The sequence below is a fragment of the Drosophila kikkawai genome, chromosome 2R (genome assembly GCF_030179895.1).
Source record: "Drosophila kikkawai strain 14028-0561.14 chromosome 2R, DkikHiC1v2, whole genome shotgun sequence".
Taxonomy (NCBI): Eukaryota; Metazoa; Arthropoda; class Insecta; order Diptera; family Drosophilidae; genus Drosophila; species Drosophila kikkawai.
Window position 1 is genome coordinate 22,868,827 of NC_091729.1, and position 14,106 is coordinate 22,882,932.

A 14,106-nucleotide genomic window follows, 5' to 3' on the forward strand; every position below is an offset into this window, starting at 1 on the left:
TCAACGTTTACGAGGGGTGCAAGGTAGGGGGAATCATTGACCAAGAAATAAATAAAGAATTGTCGTTCAATTAAAAATAAGTCGCCGCAACGCATCGCTCTGGCTGGGCTGTCAGTATGCCAAAGGTATCCGAAGGGAACGGGATCAGAGACAATGGCCGCCGCAGTAACCGACGATTTTGCCAAGAAGTGTGAGGTGAAGCATAATAAGACGCTAGGCAGGTGGGTCCTCCTACTCCTTAATCCTCTGTCGGTTATCTTAGCTCTTATTTTGCCTTCTCCTCAAGGTTCTTAGTTGCCCAGTGCAACATTCGAGCTGGTGAGACCCTGCTGCTGGAGCAGCCCATCGTGGTATTGCCCCACATTGGCGACAGACGCTGCTCCAAGTGCTTCAAGCTCACCACGAGTTTCTGCAAGTAGGTAGTGGAGTTCCAATTCGTCGTTGAATCTTATATAAACTTTTTAGGAAGTGCCGTCTTTTGGCCTTGTGCGCAGAATGCGCGGATCATGATGAACGCGACTGCCAAAGGCTTGCTGAACTGAAGCTTTCCGAGGAGCAGGTACAGCAGCTGCAGGGAGAAGATCACACTGCAGTCCAGTCTGCCCTGAAGTGTCTACTGTTAAGGGAGCATGCAGACACCCTGCCTCTGTACGAGGAAATGTCTCAAATGGAAACTCATCTAGCGGTCAGGCGAGACACTGATATCTGGAAGAACTATCAGGAACAGGCCTATGCTCCTCTGGAGAAGAGTGGAGTTTTGAAGCAACTGCAAACCGAAGCGAATGAGGATCTAGTGCAGGGTCTCCTAGGCATCCTGGACATTAATACTTTCGAAATACGTGCCCCGGAACCGGGTGGCTCCATGAGAGGACTTTATCGGCGAGCGGGACTCTTCGCCCACAGTTGCATGCCCAATCTGGTGACCGCCATTGATGATGAGCGTCGGATTAAGGTATACTCCAACAGGTTTATAGCCGCCGGCGAGATCCTATACTACTGCTACACCAATGTGCTCCTAGGCACCGAGGAGCGCCGTCAAATACTAAAGGAGGGCAAGTGCTTCGACTGCAACTGTCCACGCTGCCAGGATCCCACCGAACTGGGCACTCACATGAGCAGTTTCATTTGCAGTCCTTGCTCCTGTTCCGGGGGCTATATAGTCCGCCAGCCGAAGACTGGGACTTGGCAATGTCTTCTCAATCCGGACCACACTCTGAAGCCGGATTTCGTTTCGAATATGCTAGAGCGAGCCAAGGAGGAGATATTCCATGCCAAGGATGATATCTATAGGTTAGAGCTGCTCCTGGCCAAACTGAGCCGATTACTCCATGGAAATCATTACTTGATGTTGGACCTGAAGCAGAATATAGCCTCAATACTGCGCCAGATCCTGCAGAATATGGCACACCGCCCAAACAGAAAGGTCTACGAGCGGAAGATTCGTTTGTGCCAGGAGATTTTGCTGGTTCTCAAGGTCCTGACTCCCGGTATCTCCAGATTGAATGCTATAGCTCTCTACGAGCTGGCCAACACACAGGCGGAGCTGGCTAGGAAGCTGTATAGCGAGCAGGAGAAGAGTGCCCGCGACCTGTGGGTAGGTTAAGTGGTTTTATATCGTTATAGTCCCTTCGTAAACTGCCTTACTTTCCAGGAGGAGCTTGAACAAACGGAGGTCATGACACGAGAGTCCCTACGAATGCTCCTTTTTGAGCCCATTGCGACTCCAGAGGGCCAGCTCGCACACAGCATGCTCCGGGAGCTGAAGGAGCTACAGAACGATATAAAATTGCTCAAGGAACCGAATGACGATGTGGTGAACTAATTAGCCAAATTTGCATTTGAATTTCTTAAAGCTTTGTTTACTTTGCCTTAAAATAATAATACTAAATATAGTTGCAAGCTAATTGCTTTTGCTTGAGCTTAATAATTTCTAATTAGTTGGTTGCTGAATAATGATTCAAAAAGAAAACGTTGACTTCAAGCTTTAGTTTGAATTTAAATTTGATAGCCGATACTTTGTTTCGATAACCGGCCACTCGCAAGCTTTAGCTATCGCTCAAGTTTGGCACTTACCAACACTCCCATATATTTGTTTTGTTGCTAAAGTTCTCTCTTCTCGTTTATTTTTGGATTAAACAATAAAAGCTCGACAACAAAAGAGTTAAACAAGTGGAATTTTCGACTATTGAATATAGTTAACACAAAAGAACAATGACAAGGCTGGGAAGAAGGCGAACAGCTGATGCCTGATAAGGCGCAGATGGAGGAACGGGAAACAACCCCTTTAAGGAAAAGGGCGAAAGCCTGTCCAGTTCAGTTTTACATGCGCTGCGAATAAGTTGCGATAAGTTTGCTCTCCGCTAATCACGGTCTCAACTGGAAACCAATACCGGAACACCAGCAGCAAAAACAACAACAGCAGATGCTGCATTATAGAGACCACTAGCTGCCACTCACCCTCGCTGCCTCCTCCCGCATCCGCCGTTGCCATGACCGGAACGTTGTGAAATTCTTGCCATTCGTCATCGTAGTCGCGGCAGTTGTGGAAATCCCCCGTTAGGATGGCCCTCGCCAGTGCTGCCGCCGCCCTGCTCAAGGGCTCCCAGACGCCGCTGCAGCAGCTCCTGGAGGACATCAACTTCCAGCGCACCAAGGAAATGCGGCAGCTGCTCAAGGATGGTGGGTATATCGCAGGGATTCTATAACTTGCATTTTCTTTGCCTTGGGAAAATTTTTGTCTACATTGCGCATTATCGATTTGTCAAGTGGAAAGACAACCCCTAAGGGATACGGTGTGTGCCTGCTGCGCCTGTGCGCGTGGGTTTTCCGCCCCACTTTTTGGCTCACCATTTGTTTTCTTTTATGTAAGCGGCTTTTACTTTTATCGGAGTTAATAGGTGGCCGAGGGAGGGTGGGAGGTAGAAGCCAAAAGCCACAAACAGCTGTTCACCTGTCGAACAGCTTTAAGGGGGTTGGTTGTCCTACCATGATGGCCGTTTTTACCTTTTTTTTTTTGTAAATGTTTCCTAAAGAGTGTTTAAGACTTGGCAATTTGAAATTTTTAATAGTTATTAAGTAAAGTATAAAGTGTTTTTATATTTTTCTTAAAGTTGAAATATTGTAAAACAGAAGGGAATATTTGTGTTATTTAATAGATTTTTAAATTAGCTTTTTATCACCCCTATTCCCTTTACAGATGGTGGTTTCGTAGTGCTCCAGGGCACTACTTATTGGACCGACCTGTTCGTGAGACACTTCCTCTTCCAAACGGAGCCCGTGCACAGCATCGATTCGGACGACCTGCTCTTCTTTGTGCGCAAGAAGCACGTGAAGAGCTCCTCTCGCCACATGCCAAAATTTGAGGTAAGCTACTGCTCATAGTTCCTTTACAAGTTCTTCTTTCAACGTATACAATTTCTTCCTCAGACTGAAGTGGAGGTATTCCGCAAGGACTCGCGCAAACTGCCCATCGGCGATCCCGATGTGGATTGGGAAGAGACAGTGTATCTCAATATGGTTATACACCAGTTCGACTACACCCTAACCCTGGCCATTTGTACAAGGACCTCGCCAAAGGAGCTACAGGTGCTGAGGAGGCACTCGCAGCGGGTGTATGCCAGTCCCAGTCGCCGGAAGATGGACACCAAGGGCGAGGGTGAGGAGATTACGTATCCGCACATCTGCTTCATGGTGGACAACTTCGATGAGGTGTTCAGCGACATTCTGGTGCGCGACGGAGAGATGGTGTGCGTGGAGCTGGTGGCCAACGACAAGGATGGAGCGGTGCAAGGAGTGATTTTCCTAGGATCCATACGCTATGATGCCTTGAAGAAGGTCTACGATGCCAGGGTTGGTTTTAATCTCTTCTTAACTCTTCAATGGAATTTAAGCATAATATTTTCTGTTTCTTGGCAGCAATCCAGTCTCAGCTCCAAGGTGGCGCAACGCATGTCCTTCGGGCTGTTCAGCAGTGGTGCCGGCGTCCAAACACGCTGTGAATTTGTGCGGATGAAAGGACCGCAGGGCAAGGGCCATGCCGAGATGGCGGTGACTAAGCCAAAGGGTTCCGGCGTGGAGACGCCCACCAGCGAGCCCGGCTTCTGTGCCACGGACATGTGGGACGAGTGGGAGGAGGAGAACGACGACTATTGCACGTATCGCCATCAGCGACGCCTCAGCGATCCCAGCGCCAATCTCAATAACTTCTCGCGCTACGGCTGGCGCACGAAGAACTCGGCGAACAACCAGGACATGGTCGGCAGTGGCACCAGTCCCAGTGTGGGGGCCAAGGCGCGATCGGAGAACGAGGGCCTAGACTCGCTGGCCAGCGAGGTGTCCGAAATCGAGGCCGGGGATCTGCGCGACGGTCAGTCTGAATTTGAATCTATATGTGTATTTGTCCTAGTTTCCACTTCATTTGAGCATCCTCTTTAGTTGCATGATATTTTCGCTTGTAGACGTTGATTGCTAATATTTCCGCTTGCTCCTTTCATTTCCGTTCATATTCCTGAGTTCATATTCTCTCGTAATGTGTTGTGTTGTTCCATTGATTTTCAACCTTTTACAACTTCCAACTATCAAATTTATATATATACTTTATATGTGCCCCCCAAAAGCGACTCCAAGAGTATATATATAAAGAGAGAGAGAAAGAAGAACACCAGACATATTGCCGAGAAAGCAGGACAAATAATACACTAAGGACAACCAAAATTATCTTCTGTTCATCCCATTCCCCCTAGCAGTTTTATTTCCCCATACTGGTGGCTTGATTGTGTTGTATTCACTAGACATCCTAACCATCCCCCCATCCATTCTGACCTATGATTTCCACTGCTTTCCGTTTCTGTTGCCAATTATCCATTAAGTTGCTTGGGCCGATCCTTTCGGTTGTATGTACATGATGTGTGTCGATGTATGTGCTTTTAAAAACGCATAAAACCGATCTATATCTACTTGTAGATCAGCAACGTCCTGCTTTCTCGGCCTCCGCGGCTAAACTGCACCCAAATCCGAACTGTGAGACCCACAAACTCGCTGAACAGGTGCCCCAAGAATCGTCCACAGCTCCACAGTCGGCAGCTGCTGCTGCAGTACCGGCTGTGACTCCGCCACCTTTGAGCGCTGCGGTGGAGGTCACAGTGTCCACTGAGAAATCAAGCAATGAAACGGGACAGAGCTCCTCAACTACGGGCTGCAATTGCTTTGGTGGCAAGAAATGCAAGAAGCGCTGGCCGGCAGACAAGAACACGGACACTCCGGAAATGTCCGAGATTTACTGCCCCAGCTGCGAGGATCCGTCCAATGAGTCGCCCGCCTGTCTGGCCAAGATGCCCGACAAACGGCCCACGCGGCTCAAGCCCAAGACCAGCATTCTGAGCGTGGAGAGCGAGGTGCTGGTGGTGGGCAAGCGAAATAGCTTTAGGCTTCCATCCGAGAACAAACGCAATCAGCAGGCCAAAGGCAGCATCACCAGGAGTGCCTCGCTGAGTGCCGCTGATCGCAGGACCAGCCTACCGGTGGCCACCAAGAAGATCATACCCCCAAGACTGCGCACGGCCAAGGCCAAGGATCAGGATAAGGATAAAGATAAGGATAAGGACAAGAACAAAGAGAATGACAAGAAGTCTTCAAACCAAAAGGTCAATGGCTCAGCAGGCAACTTTCTGTCCAAGATGTCGCCCAAGCGGCTCAGAGCTGCCAAGGATAAGGATAAAGACAAGGACAAGGACAAGGACAAAGACAAAGAGTGTGACAAAGACAAGGGCAAATCGGTCACCAAAACTAAAGGCCCCAACAATAATAATCCAAAGGCCACACCAAGCTCCAAAAGCGAAGAGTACGAAATAGCCGATGACGCCACTTCCCTGAATGGAGAATCCGATGGAGCTGGAGCCATGGCCAAGATGGCTATACTCAGCGAGAGCGACAGCAAGCTCATGATCAGCGTTCGAGGACGTGAGGAGCTGCCGGTGGTTGAATCTCCAAAGACGCCAACCAATCGCTTCGAGAAGTGTGTCCGTATGCCAGTGGAGGCGGAAAGTCATCCCTTGCAGCCGAACGAGAACAATGAGAATGAAGTGGAGGAGAAGGTGATCTCGCCCACGGACGTGGCCAATGGCAACCAGGAGGCCAGCAGTGCCACGCTACCGCGGACAGCCAAGCAGGCTCATGTCAGCAAGATGCTGCATTTAGTGCCCAAGCGGCGAACGCCCGATGGCACCAACATATACTACTGGTGCGATGTGCCCAAGAAGGCGCTAAAAGGTCATTTAACTCGATATTTAATTATATTTCTAATGCATGCCTGTGTAGATTTTAGGTTTTTTACATACAAAGATGATAGCTAATTAGGATTGGTCATTCTCTTTACAGAACTCGACGATGGCGCTTATAATCCCTTATGGACCAGTCGAGGCTTCACGCAGTCCTTCCATTTCTGGAAGGAGAATCGAAGGCAGCAGTCCACGCCGCTCAATGCATTTCTCACCTATGTGACACTGCCCTGGTGGAGCATTGCTAAGGGTAAGTGGTGTTAAAAGGGTTATTTCATGTGCTATCTTAACTTAATCCTTATGCTCAACTCTCTCTCTTTTTTACAGATCTCTTGGATCACCGGGAAACGCCTATTCTGACCTTTTAGTATTAACTTAATTTGTGATTTACGTGCGCCCTCTCTATGCTTTATAGCTCCTCTCACATGGCATGATCGAGTGCCGTGGTGATTAGTCTCAGTTCAATTTATCAGTATGTACTTGCGTTAAGTTTCCTAAGCAGCAGCAGCAAAGCCAACCTACAAATCTATGATCTACGAGTCTACGAAATACGATAGTGAACACTGTTACCGATGATGATATGAAACGGAAAATATATATAATTGTAATATTATTTGTAAATTGTAATGCAACATTTATACCACAAAAAAATATATACGAAATAGAAAATGAGGCGCCCAGGAATTGAGAACTTAATCAAGGAGCAGATAGTAATGTTTACGTTCAGAGAATACGACGAAATAACCCGATGCATCCGGTTCGGGTCGCCGTCCGAGGCTCGTCTCTCCCGCTCGATTAGTCTGTTGTTGAGCCTCGTCTGGAACGGTCGCTGGTCCGTCGTTCGAGCTTCATCGCAATCGTCAAGTGATAACGTGGGAAACAAAGGCTTTCCGAGATGGGGCAATCGCTGCCGCTGCTCATCCGCCTGCTGGTCGTTGTCTGGCTGACAATTAGTACGGTCACCGCCTGTCCCCGGGCGCCCACCCACTTGAACCACGGCCGACGCACACGCGGCGACAATGGATACAAACTAATTGTGGCCGATGGACCCAACGGATATGTGCCCGGCAAGACGTATAATTGTAAGTCGCGGGAGAATCTGCTTAGCAGATGGCGGCAGGTTTCGTAATCATCAGCAGCGGGGTCACTTGAGAACTAAGAAAAGAAAAGAAAAAAGAGCAATCGAGGCGATAAGCCCAGAGAATCCAGAGCAGATGTCAGTTCATCTCTTGGGTTCAACTTGTCTTTTGATAAGGCCAATATATTGTTGATAATAATACAGAGAGTGATGGTGTTTAATGAAATAAAGTTAAACAAAACGTTCAAGTAAGGAATTAGATGAAAAAAATACAAAGTAATTCGGCTGTTCATGAACTTGGCTCTCGGTTTAAATAGAGAACGAAGCAGAAGCCTATAGTAATGAGCTTATCTTATAAATAAGATACAATTTACAATTTAATTATATTCCTAGACTTGTCAAGGTATCAATGTCCCTTGAAGGATCTGTAGGTGTTCATTGAAATGAAATGAAACCTATAATTTTAAGTAAGGAATAAGGTAAAATACAACTTAACTAGGCTGTTTCATGAACTTGACTCTCAACTTGAATGGAGAACGAAGCAGAGACTCTGTCAACAATAATGAACTTATCTTTTAAATCAGTTACAAATTTACAATTAATACTTAATTCCTAGACGCCATGGCATGCCCTCAAGTGCTTGTCGAGAAAGCCATGTCCCTTGAAGGCTCTGCGACATATATGGCATCGAATTGTAAACGAGTGAGACATCAAGTGCTTTCTGTAGGCTGGCTCCAGGGGGAAGCAGTCGTTGCAATATTCACAGAATAATAGAAATCGAGTGACTTGCGGTATGAAGGAAAATAAATTGAAATAGTGCTGAGTGCTGGGCGAAAGTGTGAGCTTCTTGAAGTGCTTAAGTTCAACAGTTCGCCGAAACCATAATGAGATTAGATTTAGTATGCGCTTCATGTCGGTCTCGGACAAATGACACTTCAGGACGGCATTTACCTCTTGGGTTAATAATTGTATTAGAGCAGGTAACTGCTGGGTATCATTTCCCATTGACTTGACTCTTCGGCAGCTCCAAATTCCTTCGTAATTTCTAAAGATTTTACAAAACTTGACCGCCTTTGCGCGTAAATCTTCCAACTCGTCCAACATGATATTGTCCTCATAGCTGGGGTTGTGGATTACAGGCAGCTGAAAGGGATGTGGGATAAGAGAGGATAATGGTTTAGGGGTCTGTCATCCTTTAACTTGTTCTATCAATGGCTCACCCCAACATATTTCAAGAGAGTACAATTGTCAATTAGCACTTCGATGGTTTCTTTTGCATTAGCCGATGTGGAAGGCGTGTTCGAGGCTGGATTTGTTGGTGCCGTTTTTAATGAATCTATCCCAGCGAGGAGTATTTCTAATTTGTTTTCCACATTTGTAGTCTTCAACTGAGTTCGATTTGTAATACAACTCTTGATATTTTTGTTGACTTTTTGGACTTTAGTTCTTGAATTCATCACCTTAGATGGACTCTCTTTGTTCTTGGACGACCCAAGCAGCACTGCAAGCTCTTTTTCTATGTCAATATCGTCTGAATTCCCTGCGTTATTCGAACTCTCATATTGTTTATTGAGGTTTGGAAGAATTTCAATTTTTCGTATTTTAATGGGTGAGAGTTTACGGGTATCTTGGGTCCCACTTAAATTCGGTAAATTAAGGATTTCATTCTCCTTGCAGGGGGCTTCCTCTTCATTTGCCTGATATGAAGTTTCTACTTCGTTTGAACAGGAAACAACTGTTTCCGACGATGTGGTGGTGGTGGTTGTCATCTGAAGGGAGATTCTGGCCGTCGTTAGAGTAGATTTCCTCACACTAAGATGGCTCGCGTTCATGGGAGGTCTAGAAGGAGTCTTGGAAAGCGGTACCCTAGCTCGCATTGGGGCCAATTGCATAGACTTCTCCTGATCGTCCGGAATTTGCTTCTTTGGCCCAAAGTTGTCAATGGCGCACAGAATGCGATTCTTGACGCTGCTCATTCGTTTTCTAGACTGCCTGGCAATGGCATGACTCTTCAGGCGGGAAATCTTTAGACCTACTTCCTTCCTGTTGCGTCCGCCTTTGAATCTTTGGTTTTGTGGATCGGTTTCGGGAATACTGGGTTCCTTAGTGACTTCCCTCTTTGTCTGCATTCCCTGGCAGCCCTTAAGGTAGGCTTTAATGGCCACATCCTGTTGAGACTCCTGCTGATTCTCTTCGTCTTCCTCGTCCGCCAACAACATGGCCTCTACTTCTGCCAGGACATCCCTGGTGGAACCGGGGGAGTCTGCCTCCATTTCATCTGGAAGATCTTTAATTTGAGTTGTAATCTAAGTTTTTACGACTTGCCGCGCATTTACTTACCTATTTCTGGAGTGTTTTTCAATTCTTCACATTTAACTGGTTCCTCCGCCACTTGTGGCATTTCACAGTCCCCGCCTTGGCTGTTATTTTCGTCCTCCTCGGCATCCTGATCTTTTTCTGCTTCCTCGCCGGAAAGCAGCTCTTCCACGCTGTAGACATTGTGCTCCTGGGTAAAATGTAGCACATCGCCGTGGGCCTCATGAAGGTGTCGCAGGAACTGCGGCAGATGTGTAATGAGATCCTTGCAAAAGTGGCAAAACAATGCTATCTGGTTGTCTTTGGGCGACACCACCACATCACCGCACTTTTCAAAGGCTATTTGGCCATCGTGCGCCATCAAGTCCGCCAAGAAACCCATGCTAAGGTAACTTTAAACAAGATAATTAACAATACATAGGGTATAACAAAACAAAACAAAAATTTGCTAAATTGCGCGTTCTCTCGAAAAGAGTGTGTGCGTGAGCAGTGTTGTGCAGCGTCCGATCAGACCAGTGCTGCAAATCACAGCTGTGATTCCATTTATTCGATCATTTTAATCGATATTTTACAATCGCTTTTTGAATTCAAATTTCTCGACAGTGCTTTTGCTCGGTTCCCGCACTCACACAAAAATCCAACACTTTACACATTTTACCATCGCTGCCGAGGCCCACACTGGAGCTCGCCGTCCCCAGGCCGCCAGTCCTAGGCGCGTGGGTCGCTTCCAGTTGTTCAGTGATTCTCTGACCCAATTCAACGATCGGTGCGTGAACACCGTTTCCGAGGCAGATGATCTGCCCAAGACGGAGGTGCAGGTGATGTGGGTGGCCCCGGAGTCGGGCTCCGGCTGTGTATCGCTCTCGGCCATGGTGTACGAGGGGCCACGCGCCTGGTTTGCCGACGATGGCCAACTGTCGACGGTGATTTGTGAGCGTAAACCGGATGCAGCCGCTGCCCAGAAGGAGTGCTGCGCCTGCGATGAAGCCAAGTACAGCGTAGGTCACAGATTGCTTAATAAATCTCTGAAAACTAACGGCTCCTATCCGAACTCCAGTTCGTTTTCGAGGGCATCTGGTCGAATGAGACGCATCCCAAGGACTATCCCTTCGCCATCTGGCTGACCCACTTCTCCGATGTGATTGGCGCCTCGCATGAGTCCAACTTCTCGTTTTGGGGCGAGAATCACATAGCCACCGCCGGCTTCCGCTCTTTGGCCGAATGGGGATCACCGGCTGCTCTGGAAACGGAGCTGCGAGCTAACGGACCCAAGTTGCGCACCCTGATCAAGGCCGCTGGTCTGTGGTACCCAAATGTTAACCAGAACACCTCCTCCAAGTTCCGTGTGGATCGCAAGCATCCCAAGGTGTCGCTGGTGTCCATGTTTGGTCCCTCGCCCGACTGGGTGGTGGGTATCAGTGGGTTGGATCTGTGCACCGAAGACTGCAGTTGGAAGGAGTCAATGGACTTTGATCTGTATCCCTGGGATGCCGGCACCGACAGTGGAATCTCTTATATGGTGAGGCTTAGAATTAATCTTCATTTTTTTGGTATATTAACGGTCAGTCTTTGATAGTCACCCAATACGGAGACACAGCCGCCGGAGAGGATGTACCGCATCACGACCATGTATCCCGAGGACCCCAGGGCTCCCTTCTACAATCCGCAGAGCAGAGAGATGACTCCTTTGGCCAAACTGTACGTGCGGCGTGAGAAGATTGTCTCCCGAAACTGTGACGATGAGTTCCTGCAGGCCCTTCAGCTGGAGGTGTCCGACGATGCCGAGGAGCAGGACACAAGAGGTGGGTTTTTTGCGGAGAAACATACATTGTATTATTGAAAATCTCTATTTCCACAGCGGAGTGCCGTGTGAGCGAGTATTCCGCCTGGAGCCCGTGCTCTGTGAGCTGCGGCAAGGGTATCCGTATGCGCAATCGTCAGTATCTCTATCCCCAGGCGGCGGAGCAGGCCAAGTGCAGTCGCCAGCTGATCTCCAAGGAGATGTGCGTGGCACCCATACCAGAGTGTGCCGATGGCTCCGCTTCACAGCGGGATCGCGACGAGGACGAGGGCGAAAACCTGGCCAACTCGCAATCCCTGGTGGGAGACAATGGCGAGGGCGCCGGTCTGTGCAAGACCTCGCCGTGGAGCGTGTGGTCCGAGTGCTCGGCCAGTTGCGGCATAGGTATCACCATGCGAACGCGTACTTTCGTTAATCATTTGGGACGCAAGCGATGCCCCCACATCACGATTGTGGAGAAGAACAAGTGCATGCGACCGGACTGCACCTACGAGCAGGTGGAGCTGCCCGATCCCAATTGTCCCACCTCTCAGTGGAGCGACTGGAGTCCGTGCAGCTCAACCTGCGGCAAGGGCGTGACCATACGCACCCGCCTCCTGCTGCTAGAGAATGGACCGGAGAAGGAGAACTGCACGCGTCGCATGGAGCTGCACCAGCAGAAGGAGTGCGTCAATCCCACCAACTGTCACATCAATGCCGACCAGGCCAAGGACATTTGTGTCCAGGCCCCGGATGCGGGTCCCTGCCGTGGCAGTTACCAGCGGTATGCCTACAATCCGCAGTCGCAGCGCTGCGAATCCTTCAGCTACGGCGGATGCCGCGGCAATCGGAACAACTTCCTCACGGAAAACGATTGCCTAAACACTTGCAATGTGATCCGCAGTGCAACCCGCTCGGCTGCCGATCCCCACCAGCTGCCCAAGGATTGCGTTCTGTCCGATTGGTCCAACTGGTCACCCTGCAGCGTTAGCTGCGGATCAGGCTTCTCCGAGAGCTATCGCTACGTGATCAGTGAGCCACAAAATGGCGGACAACCGTGCTCCAAGCGTCTGGTTAAGCCACGCCGCTGTTCCATGCCCGCCTGCTGAGGCTCAGTGGAATCCCTTACTGCCTTGTCTTGAGTTGTACCTCCTGTTCACTTCCTTGAATTTGTATCATTATATTTTGGTTTTTAAATAAAGATACATTTTTATACCCTTGCAGGGTATTCTAATTTCAGTCAGAAGTTTGCAACGCAGTGAAGGAGACCTTTCCGACCCTATAAAGTATATATATTCTTGATCACCATCAACAGGGGAATCTTTTTAGATATGTTAGGAAGAAATCGATTTTTTGGCCATTTTTGAAAAATTTTATAAGGGGTTACATCATTAAAATTTTTGATTTTGATAAAAAATTGAATTTTCAAAATATTTTTAATGAAGTATGCAGATTTATTAACTGTAGAAAAACTTGCACAGAACAGTTTTCCGATTTAAAATTAATGCTCTTTTGGCCGAGTTATGATATTTTTAATTTAAAAATATCAAGAAGTTTTTTAATATAAAAAATCCGATTTTATAATACAAAATAATATTTTTCTAAGTCAAGGAATCATTTCCGACCCCATAAACCATATATATTCTTGATCAGCATCAACAGGCGAATCTTTCTAGACATGTCCGGAAGAAATCGATTTTTTTGCCATTTTTGCAAACTTTTATAAGGGGTTACATCATTAAAATTTTTGATTTTGATGAAAAATTGAATTTTCAAAATTTTTAAATGAAGTATGCAGATTTATTAACTGTAGAAAATCTTGCAGAGAACAGTTATTCGATTTAAAATTAATGCTCTTTTGGCCGAGTTATGATATTTTTAATTTAAAAAAAAATTAAGATTTTATAATACAAAATAATAATTTTCTAAGTCAAGGAATCATTTTCGACCCCATAAACCATATATATGGTATTCTTGATCAGCATCAACAGGGGAATCTTTCTAGACATGTCCGGAAGAAATCGATTTTTTTGCCATTTCTGCGAAATTTGATAAGGGGTTACATCATTAAAATTCGCAAAAATGGCCAAAAATTTTGATTTCTTAAAATTTTAAATTTGGTATGCAGTTTTTTTGAATTAATAAAAACTAACACAAAACTGCTTTCCGAATCGAAATTAATGCATTTTTGGCTTAGTTATGATATATTTTAATTGCTACCTGCAAGGATATACAAACTTTGGCTGGCCAAAGTTAGCTTTCTTTCTTGTTGATAAAGTATTCATTGGATTTTTAGGGACTCATTTACAATTATTGATTTAGGATATGAATCTATGCCTTAAGATTAAAGCAAAAAATATATATATATATTCTTTAAAATGTTAAAGTTTTCTAAAAGATGGATAAGTGGTTTAAAGCGTTGATCGTAGCTTCTAGAAATAATTACCTTTCAATGACTAACTTTTCACTATCATCGACTGTTTTAAGATCATAAATATTTATAAATGTATTAAAGGGCCTCGCAATAAAAGCTTTCAAAGTGCAATCTTAAATAGATAAGCAAGCTATATAATGTTATTCCCCTTAATACATTTCACTTCAATTAAAACAAAAGCTTTTGTTTGACTTCATTAGTGAACAGTTCTTAAAACGAAACG

The 14,106-nt window shown here is 46.5% G+C and overlaps 4 protein-coding genes across 5 annotated transcripts; 3 read left to right on the forward strand and 1 right to left on the reverse strand.

The window, feature by feature from the left end:
- Positions 1-135: 135 nt before the first annotated feature.
- Positions 136-1,822, forward strand: SmydA-6 (SET and MYND domain containing, arthropod-specific, member 6). The gene is made up of 4 exons (XM_017169013.1): positions 136-221; positions 287-415; positions 466-1,594; positions 1,652-1,822. The coding sequence occupies exons 1-4, from the start codon at positions 154-156 to the stop codon at positions 1,820-1,822; spliced, it is 1,497 nt and encodes a 498-aa protein (XP_017024502.1). The 5' UTR covers positions 136-153.
- A 285-nt stretch (positions 1,823-2,107) lies between these two features.
- On the forward strand, positions 2,108-6,947 carry LOC108076355 (uncharacterized protein KIAA0930 homolog). 2 transcript variants are annotated; one of them, XM_017169151.2, is made up of 7 exons: positions 2,108-2,679; positions 3,197-3,363; positions 3,427-3,849; positions 3,916-4,366; positions 4,963-6,267; positions 6,376-6,525; positions 6,603-6,947. In XM_017169151.2, the coding sequence occupies exons 1-7, from the start codon at positions 2,562-2,564 to the stop codon at positions 6,641-6,643; spliced, it is 2,655 nt and encodes an 884-aa protein (XP_017024640.1). In that variant the 5' UTR covers positions 2,108-2,561; the 3' UTR covers positions 6,644-6,947. The 2 variants fall into 2 exon arrangements, with proteins under 2 accessions (XP_017024640.1, XP_017024641.1); XM_017169152.2 differs by lacking the exon at positions 4,963-6,267 and having other exon boundaries at positions 2,114-2,679.
- Positions 6,948-7,069: 122 nt separating this feature from the next.
- On the forward strand, positions 7,070-12,688 carry fat-spondin (extracellular matrix protein f-spondin). The gene is made up of 5 exons (XM_017169153.2): positions 7,070-7,357; positions 10,273-10,667; positions 10,727-11,188; positions 11,246-11,471; positions 11,528-12,688. The coding sequence occupies exons 1-5, from the start codon at positions 7,171-7,173 to the stop codon at positions 12,556-12,558; spliced, it is 2,301 nt and encodes a 766-aa protein (XP_017024642.1). The 5' UTR covers positions 7,070-7,170; the 3' UTR covers positions 12,559-12,688.
- Positions 7,458-10,168, reverse strand: tef (teflon). The gene is made up of 3 exons (XM_017169155.3): positions 9,694-10,168; positions 8,574-9,640; positions 7,458-8,496 (listed from the first exon to the last, which is right to left on the reverse strand). The coding sequence occupies exons 1-3, from the start codon at positions 10,049-10,051 to the stop codon at positions 7,966-7,968; spliced, it is 1,956 nt and encodes a 651-aa protein (XP_017024644.1). The 5' UTR covers positions 10,052-10,168; the 3' UTR covers positions 7,458-7,965.
- Positions 12,689-14,106: the final 1,418 nt, after the last annotated feature.